General features: G+C 59.6%; 1 protein-coding gene across 1 annotated transcript in view; it reads right to left on the minus strand.

Moving 5' to 3' along the window:
- The window catches only part of WNT3 (Wnt family member 3), a 46,147-nt gene that overhangs the window by 1,756 nt on the left and 24,424 nt on the right, over nt 1-19,967 (minus strand). Inside the window, exons 2-4 of the mRNA XM_040640452.1 lie at nt 8,034-8,275; nt 4,293-4,558; nt 3,137-3,624 (exon numbers count right to left, since the gene is read on the minus strand). Of these exons, the coding sequence (XP_040496386.1) occupies nt 3,145-3,624; nt 4,293-4,558; nt 8,034-8,275 (988 nt within the window). The 3' untranslated portion in view covers nt 3,137-3,144. The remainder of the gene's footprint in view (nt 1-3,136; nt 3,625-4,292; nt 4,559-8,033; nt 8,276-19,967) is intronic.

The raw sequence follows: 19,967 nt of genomic DNA on the forward strand, positions 1-19,967 counted from the left end.
TTTCTGTCACACTGGTGGTTTGATAATGAGCTGTCCACACTGGAGCACGGCTGTTTAATTAACTATGAATGATTCCTTCTCAGGGGAGCACCAGTGTGTATCTCTTACTCATTTGTGTATTTACATCTCACCACGGATTTGAGGCCCAAAGCGCTTTCGTGGGCATTCCCAATCAACCTTCCCTCTCCCGGGGGGCGGACAGGGCCAGCGGAAGACTATTTTACAGGGGCAGAAACTGAGCTGCACAAGGTTGAAGGGCCACGTCCAAGGTTCTGTGGCAAGTGAGTGACAGATCCAGCACTTGGGGCCAGCCAGGCCCCCTGACTCTTATCCAGAGAGAGCCCTTTCCAGCTTACTGTGCTCGCGATATCCGAATAACAAGGAATAAACCTGGTATTTGCAAGGTAGGAAATCGGTCATTAGCATGAGATACTGGACAGAAGCTACAGGCAATGGAAAAGATGTTTTCCCGACCAGGGAAGGACTGGGAATCTCTGGCCTTCCTGTGGCATAAAGCCATTTTGACGGTCTCCCCACTGAGTGTGTGGAGGGCATATGTCCCTGCCGGCCTGTCTCGAAAGTTCCCATCTTGCCTGCAGTGTCAGTGTGGATGAAAAGAGGGGAGAGGTAACCAGGCCTCAGCCAAACTTGGGCCTGTGGCTCGAGACCAAGCAGCACCCTGGGGAACATCGCTCTGGGAGGTCAGCTCTGCTGGGCCTGGGAACTTTGCTGCCTCTTCGGACCACATGCCAGGCCCGGCACTGGGGCTCTTGTGTATACAGCCTCTGGTCCACACAAAACCACGCGCCCCCCCACCCAGTTCACAAATGAGGGAACCGGGGCACAGAGAGTCTCCACAGCTTGCCCCAGTCACTCACCAAGTTGAGAGTTTGTCAAGAGGACACCACATTGGGAGAAGAGTCCTCACTTGTCCCAGAGCGACCAGAGAGGAGGGGCCTTGGGGCGCCCCATCTACCTAGACATGGCATTTGAAACTCTGTCTGTGTAGCACTTTCTGTAAGATTGGAGAAGACACCATTCTACTTCAGAAATGGGAGAAAAGAGGGCTGCAGATGTATTCCTTCCTCTTAGGATCAGTACTAATTACAGGGGTGGCAGGCAGGGGAATTTTTCTGGACACTGACGGTCAAACTGAGGGTCAAACCAGCACCTCCTTCCCTGCTTGGCGGTGGCTCCTGTCGGCTGCCCACCTGGGAGGGGGAGGTGCGGGAACACAGCTGCTGGGTCTGACTCGGTGACACCCTAGAGTCCCCCCCCCCCGGAGCCACCGAGGCTGGAGCCTCTGCAGGACCCACACGTGGAGCTTTCCAGAGACAGAGACCTGGGCTCGGTGTCCCTACCCTCGTGATGAGTAAGCTGGACACATGTCCGGCGTTAGCGTTCTGCAACTGCGATTTCCCCTCAGCTCCCCCTCAGAATGGCCAGAGCTGGGGCCTGCGTGGGGCCCCCGCGCTGCCTCGGCCACAGTGCGCATGTGACAGTGAGCCTGTGAGTTCTTCCGTGCTCGCGGACATTTCCATCACTGTGAGGAGCAGGAAGCGAAACTTGCCCAAGTGATGACACCGTCTCACTGCGCGATGACACCCTCGTGTCACGGCTCCTGATGGCAGTCATCATCCCTAGTAGTATCCGAGTCAGACAAGTGTTCTCTGCTAACTCACGTGAACCTCCTAAAACTTCCGTTAGGCCCCCCCTGTCACCGCGCGGGTGAGGAACCCGGACTTCGGGCTCCCGGGCTGGCACGTGGCGGGGCCGGCACACCTATGTCCTCTCTCCCCGGGCCACACCGCTCACTCAGACACCAAGAAGGCTGTGCCTCCTGCTGCCTTTCCGGACCCCGTCCCTGCCGGGTCCCAGCTTCAGCTACACCGCGGGGCCTCCCAGAGGTACTCGCCCGGAGCTCTCCCCGTGATGGGCCTTCCTCCGCACCTCAGAGAGGCCCGGCCACTCCCCGGGGCCCACACAGTGTAGACAGGTGCCACCAGCTCTGAGGTGCTCTCCGTGGAGCTGCCTCACCCAGAGGGGTGCCCCCCCACACTGTCCTGGGGGCACGATCCAGGCAGGTAAGTTCTCTGCAATGAACCAAGCACTGCCCCCACAGCACCTCTGGGGAGGATGACAGATAAGCAGACAGATCTATAAAAGCTCTCTCGTCTGCGTCCCCCAGCTGGCAGGTGGTGGCAGCTGGACCAGGGCTCACACCTCTCTATACTAGGCTCCTCCTCAGGGCAGAGGACAGGGAGAGAGGGCATAGCGGCCTCAGACTTCCACCCAAAACTCTAGGACCACCCTAGGTCAGTCCTGACCTGTGCTGGGGACCGATGGATCCAGGGACCAGGCACCGTGTCTCCCACGCAGGCCACCTCTGGGAAGCTTGGGAACATAATCCACCGGCCTTTGATCCCCTGATTACTCACCATCATCACTCTGAACTTGAATCCCTCCTCCTCCCCATCCCCTTCCATAAACTCCGAGAGGGTGCCCCTGCTCCACCCAAGCTTCAGATCTGTCAGGATATGGGCTTATACACCGCTTCCCCCACCCACCTCCTCGAGGTCAGTAGGATTTATGCTTGTGCAAAAACTTGCCCTCAAAGTTCAAGGTGGATGCAAAATGACTCTGCCCCAGGGGTAAAAGAGGATCTCTGGCCTACTATTTCAACTATTTTACCCCCTTGTTTCACGGTAAGAAAACTGAGGCCCATGGAAGTGAAAGAACAGGAACTTAGGGACTTCCTGGAACAGGGCAATGTTGGGACCAGAAGTCAGGTGTCCTGGCTTCCAGCCCCAGTGTCCCTCCTCTGGCTCCCCAGATGCTCAGTGATGATAGCCAGTGGCCACGAAAACATCTGACCTGGCTCATAATTTACTAACTTGTATACAAATGTTAATCAATTGCTTGCAGTCTTGCGGGCACACACTCGGCTGGTACCCACTCTGTAATCCACCCAGAGCTGCCCGGGGACCATTCCCACTGAAGCTCGGGGAGATCCTGGCTTCCTGTTTGAGCCGTGGAACTGTGTGTGTCTTGGACAGCTCAGAAAGAGAAGTGGTTGGTCAACAAGAGGAGCCAGGCAAACCCAGGTCCCTGTCCCGAGGCCCCGCAGCCGCCCTACCTGGCCCCCTACTTGCAGGTGTGCACATCGTAGATGCGGATGCACTCCTGGCAGCTCACATAGCAGCACCAGTGGAAGATGCAGTGGCATTTCTCCTTCCGCTTCTCCGTCCTCGTGTTGTGGCCGCGGCCACAGCACAGCAGGTCACAGCCATCGATGCCGTGGGAGGTGACATTGCAAGTCCGGTCCCTGGTGCCAAAGGAACCCGTCTCGGGGTTGGGCTCGCAGAAGTTGGGGGAGTTCTCGTAGTAGACCAGGTCCCTCTCGGTGGGCGGCTTGAACAACGCGTACTTGGCGCGGAGGGTCTCCACCCAGCCGCGGGACTCGCGGTGCTTCTCCACCACCATCTCCGAGGCACTGTCGTACTTGTCCTTGAGGAAGTCGCCGATAGCGCGGAAGTCGGGCTGGGCCCACCAGCACGTCTTGACCTCGCAGCTGCCGGACAGCCCGTGGCACTTGCATTTGAGGTGCATGTGGTCCAGGATGGTCTGGGGAAGAGGAGTAGCAGCTGGCCCCCTGCACGACCCCACTGGGAGCACATCTAGGCCCTCCCTCTCTGCTCCCCCCCCCAGTCCCTGGAGCCTCCTCTATTCCTACTAGGGGTCAGGAAGAGAACGGATTGGGGGCTGAGGTACGGACCTAAAGAATGATGACCACTGTTTCCCTCCCCTTCACAGCCCAAGCAGAGGCAGAAATCGCAGCCATTTCTCAAAGCTGTAGGAAATAGGGATCCCCGTTTAAAAGATGGGGAAACTGAGGCCGGGAGCTTAAGTGACTCGCCCTAGGTCAAACGACCAGAGGAAGTGGTGGAGGCTGAATTCAAAGTCAGGCCCACCAGTCTTCATAGCCCTGCCCAGGCAGCCCAAGGGCGCTGGCTGAACTGGGCGGGTACTCGCTCCATGGGGCCCCTCACTCCCGCGCTGACGCATCCCCAGGTGCGTGCAGATAAGGAACAGCGAAGGGGGAAAGGGTGAACAGAAGGGTTGATTGTGGGGTGGGGGGGTGGCCAAGTTCTGCCAAGGGGAAAGAGGAGAGCAGGAAGCCCGGGATGCACAAGAGCCACCAGAAGGGCAGGGTGGGGCGGGGACGAGGCCAGCCGGGAGGGGCAGGGACAGGGTCCGCGAAGGGGTACCGGGCGGGGTCGGCCGCAGCTCACCGTGCGGCCCGCCTCGTTGTTGTGCTTGTTCATGGCCGAGCGCGCGTCCGGCCTGTTCTCGCGCGCGTCCGCGAACTCCCGGGACACGAGCACCCCGAAGTCGGCATCCTCGCTGCAGCCGCCCCACTTCCAGCCCTCGCCAGGCGGCCCCTTGTGGTGCGAGTCGCAGCCGCAGATGGTGGAGGTGCCCTCGGCACAGGAGCGCGTGACGGCGAAGGCCACGCCGGCAGAGGCGATGGCGTGCACGAAGGCCGACTCGCGGGTGGCTGTGGGGAGGGCATGGCTCAGGCCGGGGCCTGGGGCGCAGCCGCCCTGCCTCGACCTCCCCAGCCAGGAAGAAGGGCTCGCCAGCCCCGAGGAAAGAGGGAGGAGCCGAGGTGTCCTCCTGACCCCCTTTGGCTGGCCCAGCCTCTGAGGAATCCCCACTTTACAGATGAGCAAACTGAGGCCTGGGGCAGCTGATTAACCCAGGGCCTCAACACCTGGTACAGGGCAGAGCTGAGCCTGTTAGAAGCAGGGGCAGAAACTATAGCTCTGGCAGGTTGCTGAAGAGATGAGGTTGTCCTGCTCTGTCCTGGCCCCGTGCCCCCACCCTCTATTTGTCCAAACTCCAGAGACTGCAGTACAGGCATGAGCCCTCGCACTCCTGAGAGAGCCTGAGGCCCGCGCGCCGGGGAACCTAGTGCCTGAACTACCCAAGTCCACCCCATCCCCCACCTAGATGCACTTGGGCAGACCCCTTCCTTTTCTGAGCCTCAGTTACCCTCTTTGTAAAACGGGTGTAATTTCCCTCTACCACCAGAGTTCCTGACCAGGAGGGCAGTGGCCCAAATCCCAAGCCCTCTCCCGGCCACCACGGGGAGGACCAGAACACAGGGCAGGATCCCTTGAAGGAAAAGGAGAACTTCTCAGTGGAATCCCCAACCTCATGATCCTGATAACCACCTCTGAGCGCTCAGTATGCACCACTTTCTGCCGTTCGTGTTTTTGATCTTATTTAATCCTCTCAACTAGGAGGCAGAAAGTCTTAATATAGGCCCATTTTACAGATGCAGACATTGAGGATTAGAGGGCCGAGGTCTGGGAGACCTGCCGTCCAAACATCTCTCTTCGGACAGGCGAGGAACCCAGAGCGGGAGGTGACCTGCCCAAGGCCACGCAAGCCGGCCGAGAAGCCGGGGCTCCCATCCCGAGTGCTGAGGGAGACCGCGGCTCGGTGCACAAGCGGGAAGCCTGGTAGCCTCGTGGGCTACCTGCGGAGGAGCCGCCCGTCCCGCTTCCACGGACGGCCCCGCGGGCGGACCCCCCCACCCCGGCCCCACCGCCCGGCTCTCCTCGCCCCCCGTTCCGGCTCCCGCCCTCCCCGGGGCGCTCGGGGGTGGCGGCGCCGAGGGCCAGCGCCTCGCTTCCGGCCGGGACCGCGGCCTCTCGCGGCGGCGGCGGCGCCCGGGCCCCGGGCCGCGCTCGGTTCCCAGCCCCGGGGACGCGGGGGTGGCGGGGGCGGGGCGGGGATTAGCCTGGGAGCGGCGCTGACAGCCCCGCTGTGCCGGTCCCCGTCCGGCGGGGCCCGCTGGGCCGCTCAATCCGCCTTTGTTCGCGCGGTGTCACACCGCATTACCCGCATAATGCGGCCGCCGGGCCCGGGCCGCCGGGCCGGCCGCCACCGCGTAGCAACGGGCGGCTCCCGCGGCCGGGCCGCGCCCCCGGCCCCGGCGCCGGCCCGCGAAATCCCCATTGAAGCGGCGCCCCCCGCCCCCGCGCCGCGCCGAATGGCCAGAGGGCGTGTGAATGGCGCGGCGGCCGCAGCGGGCGCGGGGCCGGGCCGCGCGGTGGGGGGCGGCGCTCGGGCCCCTTTCAAGCCGCCTAAGCCCCTCCGGGCCGCCCGCGCCGTCCCGCCCGCGGAACGCGATCCCGGGCTCGCCTGCGCCCCGCCGTCGCGGCCCGTCGCCTTCCGGCCGCCGACCTCCCGCGGCCCCCGTCCCACGGGTGCCGCGCGAGTCCCCGGCCGGCCGCGGCCCCGCCTCCGAGCCGGCCCACCGTGGGGAGCCGGTCCCGGCCTCCGCGAACGGTGCGCGCCCCGGGCAGGGCCCCCGCCCCCCTGGCTCTCAAAGCGTGTGTGTGTGTTGGGGGGCGTGTGTGCAGAGATGAACGCGTGGCGGCCCGCGCGGCGTGGGTGGGGGCTCGCCGAAGCACTCGTGCCGGCGTGGAGCCTTCTCCGCGGACCCTCCTGAGCTTCATCAGATTCCTAGAGTTTGTGCCGTATTACCCACCTCCCTACGCCCGCCCAACACAGAACTGCCCTCCTGCAATTTAGACATGAAGGCCGGTACCGAACCTACAACGGTGATTGAAAACGTTTAACACAAACGTGGATGGGTAATAAGCTCAAAGGCCCGGTTTTCATTGCCAAGTGTCCCAAGAGGGTAAGAGCAGTCAGAAGGCGAGTCTTGCTTTTGGGGAGCGCGTCTAGACGCCAGGCTGTTTGATTAAGCGCTACCTGGCCCGAGGTGGGGCACCGGAAGGCGGTGAGACTGACACACCGGGCAAGATCAGGTTTGAAATGCAAACCGCCGCCACTTGGCCCCAATTAGAGGCCAAACCTTTTATGTAAACAAGGAATAATTAGCTTTGGTAATAGAAGCGTAAACAGAATCATCATCCATTGATTCGCTAATTGCTCTTCTGTCCCTTGACAATGGCCTGTAGGTCAGACAGACCCAGACTACCTGAGGCCCAGGTGAAGGGGGACCGCATACTAAAACGTAGGGGGTCAGTGCCCCCCACCCCCACCCCATCAGATCCACCTGGCTCTCAGATCCCTTTTCCTTCCGGCTATAAATACAGTTCTTGTAAAAGAAGGGAGGGCCGGGCTCACCAGTTTGGGTGGCAAAGCCCTGGTGGTGGTCGGGAGGGTTCAAGTTGCTGCGGAACGGGAGTGGTGGCTCCCAGGAGGCTGGCTGGGGTCATTAAATTCCGGGACACGACTGTTGCCCAGAGTTGCCCATCTTCCACCCAGAACTCTCCAGCCTCAAAGTCCCCTTCTTGGGAGCAGTTGCCCCACCCCACCCCCTCCCCTGGTCATGCTTGAGGTCAAGTTCTGTGAATGCCGTCATTTCAGGCACCAGCCAGCTAGACTCCCAGGTTGCAGAAGGGTGGGAAAGTTACCCGGGCCGGCGCCCCTCCACAGTCCGGGGGTATATCCAGCGTGCAGGGGTGTGGGGCCAGCAGAATCTTCTCACTGAAATGCTTGGGGGCAATGCAATGCCACCGGTACCAGGCAGTTTCCTCAGCTCCAGAATTTTCCACATGGGAGGGGCCTGGAGGTGGTGATGCTCCCCACCCCGCCCAAAAGCTAGATTTGCATAGCACTTAACCCAGTGTTGGGAAAATGTCACAAATGTCCACAACGGAGCCTGGTCCCCTCCGCTGTGCAAGCCGGGAGGGGGGTGGGGAGGAAGGCCATGGCTTCCTGTCCTGCCCTAGGATCTCAGGATCCAGGGCATCTCAAGGCTGCTCAGCTCCCAGCAGCACCTGGGAAGGTGTGGCAGCCGTGGTGACAGTCCGGGTTGGTCCAGCGAAGGAGCCGACCCACTTTTGTGGAGGCTGCGGATCCCGCCCGGCTTTATGGCCCTCCCCTGGGACCCCTAGGCTGGGAGCTGAGGCACCCTGAGGGGGAAGTGTCTTCATGCCCTACCCCCACCCAGCCCCTCCCCGACCTGCTACCCGGCCCGGAGACAGTACCTTTGTCCAGGACGGGCCCAAAGATGGCCAGGCTGTCGTCTATGGTGGTGCAGTTCCAGCGGCGGCCCCGGAACTGGTGCTGGCACTCCTGGATGCCCAGCTTCACGCCCTCGGCCACGCTGGGCATGATTTCGATGTAATTCCGGCAGAAGCGCAGTTGCTTAGGGACCAGGCCTGGGATGGAGCCGCAGAGCAGGGGCTGTGAGCCCAGGGATGTGTACTGCTGGCCCAGGGCCAGGGACCTGCGGGCGGACAGAGGGCGGTGGCACATGGCCCATCAGGGGCCTTTTTTCTTCCTCGAGAGCCCTCTGGGGTAGGCGGAGCCATGGAGGGCCCATGGGTCAGCGTGAACCCAGAACCTCAAGCAACCTGGCCCCTGAGTGTGCTCCCTGCTCTCAGGAATACACCGCCCCTTGACGGGCAGAGCTCTGGTCCAGCCAGTCAGCCTTCTGATGGGGACATATCTGACATGAGCATGGGGGCCCGCAGAAACTTCTCGCAGGGGTGTTTGGGGGCCACGCAATACCATGAAAAGAACCCTGGACTGGAAAGATGGTTTGAGAGGCCCAGGTTATGTCCCTCCTAGGCTCTGGGCCAGTTGCCCTGATGTGCATTGAAGTGGTTGGGCTGGACAATCTTCTAGGAAGTCTAAGTTTCTGGGGCCACACAGAGACTCCAGTGACCCATGGGAAATAACCCATACCTAAAGTCAGGGAGGTGGCAGGAGCTGGCTTGACCCCAGTCCCATCTCAGATGAAGCAGAGAGGCAGAGAAGCCCCAGTCCCAGCAGAGAACTCGTATGTGCACGTGTGCCTAAGATTTGCACGTGCGCATGCACACACATACACACACACACACACGTGTGCACGTGCTGCCCGCGGCGGTGTCCCTCAGCCTCCTCCCCAGGACACTGCCTGCCCAGCCAAAAGACCCCAGTGCCTCCCCAGGGAATTGGTGGCTTCTGCTATTGTCCTCTGTCCTTTGTCCACTGGTGCCTTTGTGACCATCTTGGCAGCTTCCTAGAAGTTTCTAGAGTGCCATCTTCCTGCTCACCAGAGACTGGAGCTTGGTGTTGTTTCAAGACAAGTGTAGCTCAGTGTCAGGAGGGAGAAGATCTCATATCATACTCTCCCAGCCAACATTCATGACCTTAGTCGAGTCACCTTACTCTTCTAACCCTCATTTCTCAATAAATACCCTGTCAACCTCTCAGATTTGTGAATAGTCAACAGAAGGAAAGGTCTTGCGGGGAGCTGGGGGAGGAGGAACGAGAGTTTAAAATACTAGAAAACCAAGGTGCTGCTCTTCCACTCTCTCCCCCAGCACTGGAACAGCAGGAATGACATTTTGCGGGAGAAACTGGGAAGATGATCTGTGGGTCTCAGTGGACCTGAAGGCCAGTTGCAATCAGCCCTGTGATCAGGGACAGTGTGAGCTGGAAGAAGGGTTGCATGGGGGCCCAACTCCTCCCCCTTCACATCCAGCACTGACCCAAGGCTCCAGTCTGGCAGTGACCTTGGTCGAGTTCCTCACACGAAGTCATGCCAGAAACCTTGGGAAGAGGGACCAGAAGATCCCACATGCTGATCAGGAAAACACACACACACACACACACACCCACAAGCTTCCTGGACTAGACACGGGGCTGAACTAAACGTCTGCCATGTATCAGCTCTTACTCTGTGCTGGCTGCTTTATCTGTACCATTTCTGATCACTTCTCCGAGGCTGGAGAACATCACTACCCCCCAGAGGAGGAAGCCACGCTTTAGGAAGTTAGCTTGCTCAAGACTTTTTGATGCCAGGCCTGGAGCAGAACACAGCATGCTCACTGGGCCGAGCCTTTTCCTTGGGTTTGCTTCGTTGAATCCTTGTAACAACTGTATGACAAGGCGGCGGCGCAGGGGGGCGGGGGAGGTGGTTTACAGCGGCTGTTTTAGGATGGCGGAGACTTGCATACCGAGGAACCAGCCCAGACCACAGAGCTGCTAAGAAGTTGCTCATTGGACCCCAGGCCATCTGACTCCAGAGCCTGGGGGGCAAACCACTGCACCGCCCGCCTTCTGGGCAATGCCTGCTTGGGACCTGAGGCAGGGGGGTGGAGTGAGGGGCTGGCTGTAGGCCCGGCCCATCTGTGCCCTGAGCCCCACCAGTGATCTCATGCCTGAGTGAGATAGAGCGGATCAGCCCAGACCCCCTGATGGGGCCCTGCAGCCTGTCCTCTCCTGCTCGCACCCTGTTTACACTTATAAACAGCTTATCATGAGAATTATGATATTCAAATATCTATCACTGATTATATGCTGGGCCAGTTCTAAGCGCTCATGTCCCTCGCCGTATGTAATCCTGGCCGCACAAGTCTATGAGGTAGGAACTTCATTATCATCATTATTATCCCATTTCCTAGATGAGGAAACTGAGGCCAGGAAGTTAAGTAACCTGCCCCGGTCTGCAGGATTGCAAAGTGTCAGAGTTGAGCCTCCCTCCCCATTCAGGCTGCCTCCCCACATGTACCTTTTTTTTTTTTTTTAAGATTTTAATTATTTATTTGAGAGAGAGAGACAGAGAGCACAGGTGGGGAGAAGAGGGAGAAGCAGGCACCCTGCTGATCAGGGAGCCTGCCGTGGGGCTTGACCCCAAGACCCTGAGATCATGACCCGAGCTGAAGACCCAGGCCTTCCCCACTCCCTCCTCTGACATTTAGGACCTGAAGTCCCAGATGAGGAGAACAGTCAGAGAGGGGAGCTGAGACCCGATAGCGGACTCTGCCACCCCAGGAACCACACCTTGGTTTGGCCCTGAATGGGGTGATGAGTCCCGGCCGCCTCCCCATGCCCAGGTCTGGCCCCTGCCTGTCCCAGAGAAGCATGGGAAGACCTGGTACCCACTTCCCAGCCTCAGTGTCCCTCCCCTTTGACCAGAGCCAGTCTCCCGGGTGCCCCCACCACAGGCACCCCGGTCCATGCCTGGGTCTGGAGGTGTAGACTGTCCCTGTGGTGGCCACACTTGCCATCAGCTTGGCTTTCTGCCCCCACGACACACTCTGATCTGAGCTGGTCTGTCCCACAATCACCTCTGGCACCAGGGGGCCTGTCCCATGTCACCCCCCATTACTGGTCTGCTCACCAGTCAAGGCCCCGAGTGCCCCGAAGGACCCAGCCTCCTTTTGCCCAGAGATGGGCATCGTCTGTCACTTTCCCCCTTTCTAGCTCTCTCCTAGCCCCTCGGCAGGCCCGGGCCCCCTCAAGCTAAGCTGAGTCCCCGGACTAGAATCAGAACCTACGAAGGAGCCCTAAGCGAGCGCGAAGCCCATTTATACAGATGAAAAAGCGGGAGGCCCACAGAGAGAGGGAGCTTGCCCACGGCTGTACAGCCAGCACCTGGGAGCCAGGTTGGGCCGCTGGCCAGTGCAGAGAAGGGACACTGAGGAGTGGGGACGCCCCCACTGGCTCTTCATTTCCACTTGGCAAGGCTGCTTCTCATCCCAGCTCTCCAGAGGGGCTCCCCGCTCCCTGGTTTCACCAACTCCCTCCCCCCGGGGTCCAAGGCGGCCCTCCCCGACCCCGCAGACCCCCGAGCTCTGGGCACTGGCCGGCCGCAAAGGCCAGAGTTGCTCCCCAAACTTCTTCCAGCAGGGAGATGCCTCGTTCCCTTCCCCTCCTCTGAAGGACACCAAGTCCTTCCTACTGGACGACTGTAGTCTCTCCTCCAACCCGAGCCAGTTGCCTTCCGCTGCCAAGCGCACCAGCGGTCACAGTGGCGCTGCCTCTTTCACACACCCCATGTATTATCTCATCAGATCTTCACAACAGCTCCGGGAGCTGGGCGTTGCCGCCCCCATTTTACAGAGGGGGAAACTGAGGCACGGAGAAGCTGGGCAACTTACACAGAGAAGTGGCTGAGCCAGGGTTCAACCCTGGGTTTGTCTGACTCCGAGTATGACACCCTCTGAAAACAACTCGGCCTCGGAGATGATGAGTTCTTTGTTTTTCTTTTAAAGATTATTTATTTATTTGAGAGAGAGAGAGAGAGAGAGAGAGAGCAGGAGCAGAGGGAGAAGCAGACTCCCCGTTGAGCAGGGAGCCCGACACAGGGCTCAATCCCAGGACCCTGAGATCATGACCTGAGCCAAAGGCAGACGCTTAACCGACTGAGTTACCCAACTGAACCACCAGGTGCCCCAGAGATGATGAGTTCTTCCCTTCTGGCCAAATCCGGGCTCCTCCCTGCTGCCCGGGAGCCAACCCAGTGTGCACCCTGGAGCTGGGCTGCCCAGCGCAGACCCAGCTCTGCTGTGTCCTAACTACTGATCTCAAACAATTCACTCAACCTTTCCCTGCCTCAGTTTCCTCACCTGTAAAATAGACATAGTAAGAGGAAGGAATGATAAAACGTGCTGGGCACCTAGGAAGCCCCTAATAAATGGCAGTCATTGTGGTTCCCATGTGTTTAGGGGCTGTCCCCAGCACTTGGTCCCCTGTCCTGTCAGCAACCTCCTGCCTCCTTGCCCTCCCACTCCCGACTTGATAGAACACATCAGAATTTCCAGAGCCCCTTCCCATCCATCGCTGGGAAGGATGCCTTGGATCAGAGCAAAGTCGTCCCCTTCCCCAGCAGCTCAGTCCTAACTGGGGCGGCTGGATGGACATTTGTGACCTGGCTGAGTGTTAAAGGTAACCCAAAGGGCAGGGGCCGGGGAGCATCCCCAGGACGCTCCATTTGAGGGTTTCAGCTTCTGCCTTTGTCTCGGGTCATCATCCCAGGGTCCTGGGATCGAGCCCCACCTGAGGCTCCCGGCCAACAGGGAGCCTGCTTCTCCCTCTCTTTCTCCCTCTGCCCCTCCCTCCACCTCTCCCTCTGCTCGTTCTCTCTCTCAAATAAATTAAAAAAAAAAAAAAAAAGACAGGACTCCTGGGTCACCTCCTTTCTAAAGACTTCCATGGGCTCCCAGACAGAAGAAACCTCTCCTGCCTGTCTTTCCTGCACCCTATTCAAACTTTGTCCCCAAGTGGGGACTCACTTGTTTCCAGTTCGATCTGGCTGTGAGAGTGGGAGTTCCCTGAGGATAGAGGGTGCGTCTCCTCCCATTTCCCCAACACTTTGGACCACACCAGACACACACACATACACACGCGCACACACACACACATACACACACGCACACTTGGTCTACTGAAAGGCCAGGCGCTTGCTTAGGTAGGAATGAAGGAACCACTCCTTCCCCAAAAGGCCAGTCTGATGCCCCCTGTCTCGCAGCTACTTAGCCTCACTCCCCAGGAATCCAGGCATCCGGAGGTTTCGCCTCCACACAGGACAAGACTCCTCGGTTCCGCTGAGGAAGTCCCTATGGTTAGGACCTCAGACAACAGCCAGGCTCCCAAGGGAGGTAGGGACCCTGCCTGGCACGAGCAGCTGGTGAGGGGGAGGGTGGAGGGCACCGCCAGGCCTTCCCAGCTGGGCAGGAGCTATTTATACCCAGCTCCTGGCCCGGCCCTGCCCGAGGACCCTGCCCCCCTCCCCTGAGGACAGCCCACAGACCGGCTGGGCTGAGGACAGACACAGGCAGCCGGGCAGATGGGCAGCAGAGGCCTACAAGCAACAGGCTGCTCGTGGAGCCCTGGATGTGGACCTCCCAGACCGAAATTCCCTCTCCGAGGAGGCCCTGTGCGACTCCCACTGCGCCCCGGTTCTTCGGCTCCCCATCCCCTGCCCCGGCGCACCTCTGTCTCCGGAGGGCCGAAGGGGGGCCCGTGCGGCGCGCTGGGGCGGAGAGAAAACTCAGCACAGTCAGCCTGGGTGCTGCCTTGACTTACACGTCTCTCACCCGGCGAGACACGCAGTATCCTGTGCAGGGTGTCCTGGCCGGTGATGCGGGCACCGTTGACGCCCCAAACTCTGCCATCCCCCCAGCATAACAGGATTTTAGAGATGAAGGGGCCTCGGGAGGCATCTCGTTCAGGGTGTTTTGTATTTGTCACCTATTCTTTCCAGATGGAATCATACACAGCCTCCCCCACTCCCCTATACCGAAAACCGATAAAAAGAAGGGCCCGTTCCTCTTTTAAAGCTACCCATAGAATGACCACATGATCCAGAAATTCCAGTCCTAGCTACGTGCCCGAGAGCGGTGAAAGCAGGCGCGCAAATAGACGCACGTCCATCAACATCATGACGGCGCTATCCGCAGTAGCCAGCAGGAGGACGCCGCGAGTGTCCGGCCGGTGGAAGCACAACGGAACGTGGCCTGTCCATTCGGTGGAAGATTATTCAGCCACAAAAAGGAATGAAGTTTGGACAGCTGCTACAACATGACGTAATGACATGATGCTAAGTGAAAAAAGCCAGTCAGAAAAGGACAGATTTTGGGGCGCCTGGGTGGCTCAGTAGGTTAAGCGTCTGCCTTCGGCTCAGGTCACGATCCCGGGGTCCTGGGATCGAGTCCCTCATTGGGCTTGTTACTCAGTGGGGAGCCTGCTTCTCCACCTGCCTGCTTCTCCCCCTGCTTGTGCTCACTCTCTCTCTTTCTCTCTCTGACAAATAAGAAAAGAAAAAGAAAAAAAGAAAAGGAAAGGACAGATATTGTATGATTCCATTGATGTGAGGTACCTAGAAGAGGCAAATTCCTAGTGACAGGAAGTAGAGTAAAGTTACCAAAGGCTGGGGAGTGGCGGGGGCGGGGAGAGTTACTGCTTAGTGAGTATAGTTCCTGACCCACTCACGGCCCCTCTGCAGGACGCAACTGCGAACCAGAGTTCTAGTCTAATCCCTTCCTTCTCTAGTTGGGAAGACTGAGGCCCAGAGAGGGTCCTAAGTCACATAGTCACATATGGGTGGGGCTGTGGAAGATGGGCAGGGACACAGCCCAAGGAAAGTCTCCCCTTCTCCTCCTTCCGGTCTCGGGCGAGCTCCATGGCCAAGCCTCCCCGCATTGGGCCTTTCCTGGAGTCAGGAAGGTCCTCACCTTTCCCTGGGGCGAGCCTCACTATCTCCACCAGCCCCAGACAGGGCACTTGCCATGGGTGCTGAGAGGGAGGGAAGGAGTCAGAAACCACTTCCTCTGAGGTCATCGGTGTCTCTCTCTACTCCAGAGTGACCACCATGTTTCTAGAAGCCCTTCAACAACCCAGGGCTTGGTGCTCCACCTGCTGGCTCCTGGGCAGTACTGGACAGGTGCCCTCCCTGCTCCTGGGTCCAGTGGGGCCCCACCCTGGCTTGGGACAAGACGAAAACTTCCAGGAGAAAGAAAGGCTTGAAAATGGGCAGGAAGTCCAAGAGCCAGGTGTCGGTTTGGGAACACAAAGCTACTACTTTTCCATTTAGGTCAAGAGGCCCTTCAGGGCTGGAGGACAGCATGGGGGGAGCCTGACAAGTTCAATGGCACACACGGAGTGGGGCAGGCCAGGGGCAGGTCCTGGTGGGCCCCGACGCATCTCACTCCTGGAATGACGTGAGCTATAACCCAGAAGGGCAAGGCCATCCCTGCTCCTGCCGTGGGAGGCCCTGGTCAGGACACTCACCCTGGTGCCTTGGCCGGGAGCTCATGACAGAGCAAGACAGACCTAACTCAAGATTGACAGGTTACCTCTCTCCTATCCCTGCCACAGATCCTCCCTGGCGCTCGTGTGGGCCCCGTGGGCGCTGAGCACGAATGCAGCCGTGCACCCGTCTCCGTACAGGCTGAGGCTAGGGGGTCGCTTCTGAGTCCAAAGGGGCTCCTGGGTTCCCTCCATCCACAGAGCAGGCCCAGAGACACCGCAAGTGATGCCTTTCATCAAAGAGGGGCCGTCTGGTTTTCGCGTGTCTCCGGCAGCCTAGGGAGCACCCTCGTCGATGTAGAGTAAGGGAAGGGGGTGGGGAGGGTAGAAAGGGTCCTCGCACTGAGCTGGGACCTGGAGGCCAGCCAGAGAAGAATCAATGAGAAAACAACAATTATATACAAGCTTCTGGGCCCACGGAGGCCCAGGCCTCTTGCCGGGCTGCCCGTCTTGACTTCGTCCCAGCCCGCCCGCCGAGGGCCCCATGAGGGCAGTAAGCACACGGAGTAGATGGAGGTGCCCACCCTGGGGAGGTAAACAGATTCACTCCCCACCTATTCCCTCAGCACGCATTTGAGCGATGACTTGGAATCGGGCAGCGTGCCAGGTGCTGGGGACGTGGCGAGGCCTTAGCCACACCCACGGAGTGCCCAGACCAGGACACATCTGTCAGTTACCGAGCCGCAGCATTTTTCCAGCACCTACGAAGCTTGGGTGCCAGAGGCATCATGAACAAGTGACAGAGCATCCCCAGGCCCTTGTGACCGACCACCCAAGTTACCACCACGCCAGAAAGCGCACCACGGGGGCCGAGACATCCAAGAAGGCAGAGGCAAGAAGGTCCCAGCCAATGGTGATCACGAAAGCACAGCTGGGGGGCTCCCTCAGGAGGCGCTGGGGTGGCTGGGAAGCCCCAGGCACGAGGTGGGAGGGGGAACCGCAGCCGTTCCACCCCGGCTGGAGCCCAGAAACTGTACAAAGGAGCAAGGAGGGGAAAGGAGCCCTGAGTGCCCAGTTTTATCCAGGCAACCTGGGCAGCTGTTGGAGGCTCCTGGACTGGGCTTTGGAAATATTAATCTATTAGACAAAATCTAACTGCAAAATGCCCGGAGGGGGGTGGGCACTAGTGACCCACGGCTGGGAAAGAGAGGCTGGTGTGACAGTTGATACTAAGGAGGGTGTCAGGCTTGGCTGCACATTACAACCCCTGGCGGGCACGTTTCCCTAGTCTAGGGTGACCCCCCGTGCGGCTGGGGCTGGGCACCACCCGTCTGTGCTAGCGGGGCCTGAGACAGCGGGTCTCAGGCCAGAGGCATTAGGAGCAGAGAGGAAGCCGTGCACAAGGGTGGTCATGGGGACACCAGAGGAAGGAGGAGAGCATGACAAGGTTTTAAGCCAGGATGACCAGGAAGATGGATATGACGTCAACAGAGGAAGGGAACTTAAGAGATGAAACAGGTTTGGGAACAAAGACAGTTTGTGGGGCCGATGAGACCTCCAGGCACCCATGTCCAGACAGTGCTGGAAAAAGACAGAGCCTGGAAATTCAGATTTGGGAATCTATGCTAGAGCTAATAGTGGAATGACACTTGAGGCCTTGTCCCTCCCCGGTGGGCACACGGTAAAGGGTGAGACAACCAGGGAGCCTCATGGTGTGGGTGCTGGACGCTGTGTGCCAAGGGAGGAGCCCCAGGAATGCGGGGCATCATGGGAGGAGGAGAGGGCATCAGCACGAGGGTGGGGACCTCACATCAGACGGACCTCACACTTCAGGCCGAGAAACGGGGAGGGCTCTCCCCAAACCCTGCGCCCACGTCTGGCTTCTGTTCCTGGTATTTCTGATGAGGTCCCCACGGAGGCGCGGCCAACATACTTGGACAGAGTGAGTCACCACGCCCTTCCTTTGCTTTGGTCGTTCCCTCTTCCACTCTTGTCCCCACCCTCCTCCCTGGGTGAGAGCTCTGAACACACACTAAACCATCAACCCGCAGCCCCGTCCTCTGGTGGGGACCCTCTCTGTGCACACGGGGGGCACTTCCCAGCCTGACCCTTCTACCTGGGAGCCACAAAGGTAGCCCTTCCTTCTCACCCTGGGACACAGCTTCTGGGCCTTTCCCCTTGTTGGCTCGGCTGAGAGCTGGGCCTTTGGACTTTGGTCAGCCTTTTCTGGACCTGTCACCTGGCAGTGTGTGCCCAAGGTCACCACGAGTGTGGCGGGAACAGGAAGATGGGAGACCGGGGGTGAACGTGAGGGAAACGGGGTATTCCGGGCCAACTGTCCACACCACCACGGATGGGAAACCCCCCCCCCCAAACACGACGCCACAGTAAAGAGCCATTCCGTCCCATTGGGCAGCAATGAGGACTCGCCATGGGAGCCCGAGAAAGGTCTTCCTACCTTCCTCTCTCTCTCCCTAAACTCTCCGACACAACTTGCCGGCCCTACTGGCCAAGTGGTCACGTCTACATTCAGTGAGTGACTTTGACCACTGCCCTCTGCCTGCCACCTTCTAGAGGTCCCCTTGCAGGGCCAAGGGGGCCCTCCGAGGACGGGCGCTGAGCCCACCTGAAAAGCCAGAGGGGCCACAGCTCCGGGCAAACGTGGGACGAAGAGAACGGGTGGGTGGTGGGCACTGCAAGCCAAGGGGTTGAAGACTTGAGTCTCGGGAGGGGAGGAGGAGGTGCTGGCCCCGAGCTCCAGCCGCCATCCCGCCATCCCACCATGGAGCCCTGTGGGATGTTTCTCTGGGGAGAAGAGGGAGGGAGGGAGGGGAAGGCGGGCCGGCCTCAGCTGGAATGTTACAGCTTCTGTTCTCCAAAGCAGCTCCCAGAGCGCCTGGCCTGCGGCTCCTGGCTGATCTGATAAGATGTGACAAGGCGGCCTGAAAAATGTTGAAACCTGTAAAATGTTTAAACCTGTTTTTTGCTGTGTTGTGAGCATGAGGGTTCTCTTTTTTCTCTCAATTTCATAGGAAAGTGGAGTCGATCAGAGGAGAAGGGGAGGAGGGGGGGAGAGAGCGATAGTCCCCTTCAGCCAAATTGGGAGGCAGGGCTCAGAGCAGGATGGTCAGACCTGGAGAGGAGGAAAGGAGGGTGAGAAGTGGGAAGATGAAGGGGGGGGCCTGACAGAAGTTGGGGGGTGGAGGGGGAGAAGGTGAGGAGAATGGAGGGAGGCAGTTGGTGCGGCTCTGGCCCGTTGGCAGCTCCAGCCTGGGTCTCCTCGGGGCTGTGTCCCCCCTCGGGACCCCGACAGGACACAGTGAGCTGAGGGTACCCTCCTTCAGACAGGCATTGGCCCAGGAAGTCTCACCATGGGGCACGGAAGTGCCTGAAGCCAGGCGGGTGTCCAGAGAGAAGTGAAAGGGGTTCAGGCCCAGGGCCTCCCCCCTCAGACTCCCTGAGGGCCTCCCGAGAGGCACCGAGGCCACAGACAGATGAATGCTCACAGGGGACCACCGAGGGGGAAGCTGCTCCCAGGTCCACTTGCTTTGCCGAGCAGTTCAGGACTCATGGCTGAGCCCAGATGATCTCATACTTGCTCAGTGGAGTCCGGCTTCTTCACAGTTAGAAGCTGCAGCCCAGCGTCTGCTCTCAGACGCGCGAGGGGTTGTCACGCTCTCTACAGATGAGGCGACGGAGGCCCAAACACGTTAAATGACTAGCCTAGGGTTGCTCCTGCCTACCAGTTTTGGGCAACCCTCTGAAAGTTCCCTCAGTGGGTCTTGTCTTCCCCACCTGAGAGATGCAAAGCGTCCTAGAAACCATGGTGGGACCAGGTGCCTCTGGGGAGCTCCCTGGTCCGAGGTAGGTGCTTGCTGAATGAAAGTGCCCGCCCGAGGAGGTTCCCCGTGGGTCTCTGGCTAGTTGGAGGAGGCGGGGAGGGGCGTAAGATGCCCGAGGAAGGCTTTAGAAGCGCTCATCATTCTATCACGGCACCAGGCCTTAGAAGGTCGAAGTTGGGTGGGGTCTTGGGCTAATCCAGGAGTCCACTCCCTCAGGGGAAACTAAGGCCCAGGGCCGCAGCGTGACTTGTCTAGAGTTCCTCCACTGGTTGGAAGCAGCGCAGGGGTCCGCCCAGGCCCTGTGACGCCAGCCAGATCTCTGTCTCCCACGTGCTGTGCAGTTCCTTCTCGAAGCCCCCGGTCCAAGGGAGGGGGCTTCGTTCAGTGCCCGTGCACCACGTGCCTGGTGTGCACAAGACGTGGCCTCCACCCTCCTCAGAGGCCCCCGCCCTGGCGCAGGACAGACATCCCCGCAGGTGACCACGGGCCTGGCGGAGCGTGAGGGTGGAAACCACAGGGGTGGGAACGTGGAGGGAGAGGGGCTGAAAGCCAGGAGTCCATCTTCAAAGGGGTCACCTTTGAGTGGGGCCTTGCAGGCGAGTTCAGCTTGGACACCTG

The sequence above is a fragment of the Ursus maritimus genome, unplaced genomic scaffold (genome assembly GCF_017311325.1).
Source record: "Ursus maritimus isolate PB19 unplaced genomic scaffold, ASM1731132v1 scaffold_24, whole genome shotgun sequence".
In the NCBI taxonomy this organism is placed as follows: domain Eukaryota; kingdom Metazoa; phylum Chordata; class Mammalia; order Carnivora; family Ursidae; genus Ursus; species Ursus maritimus.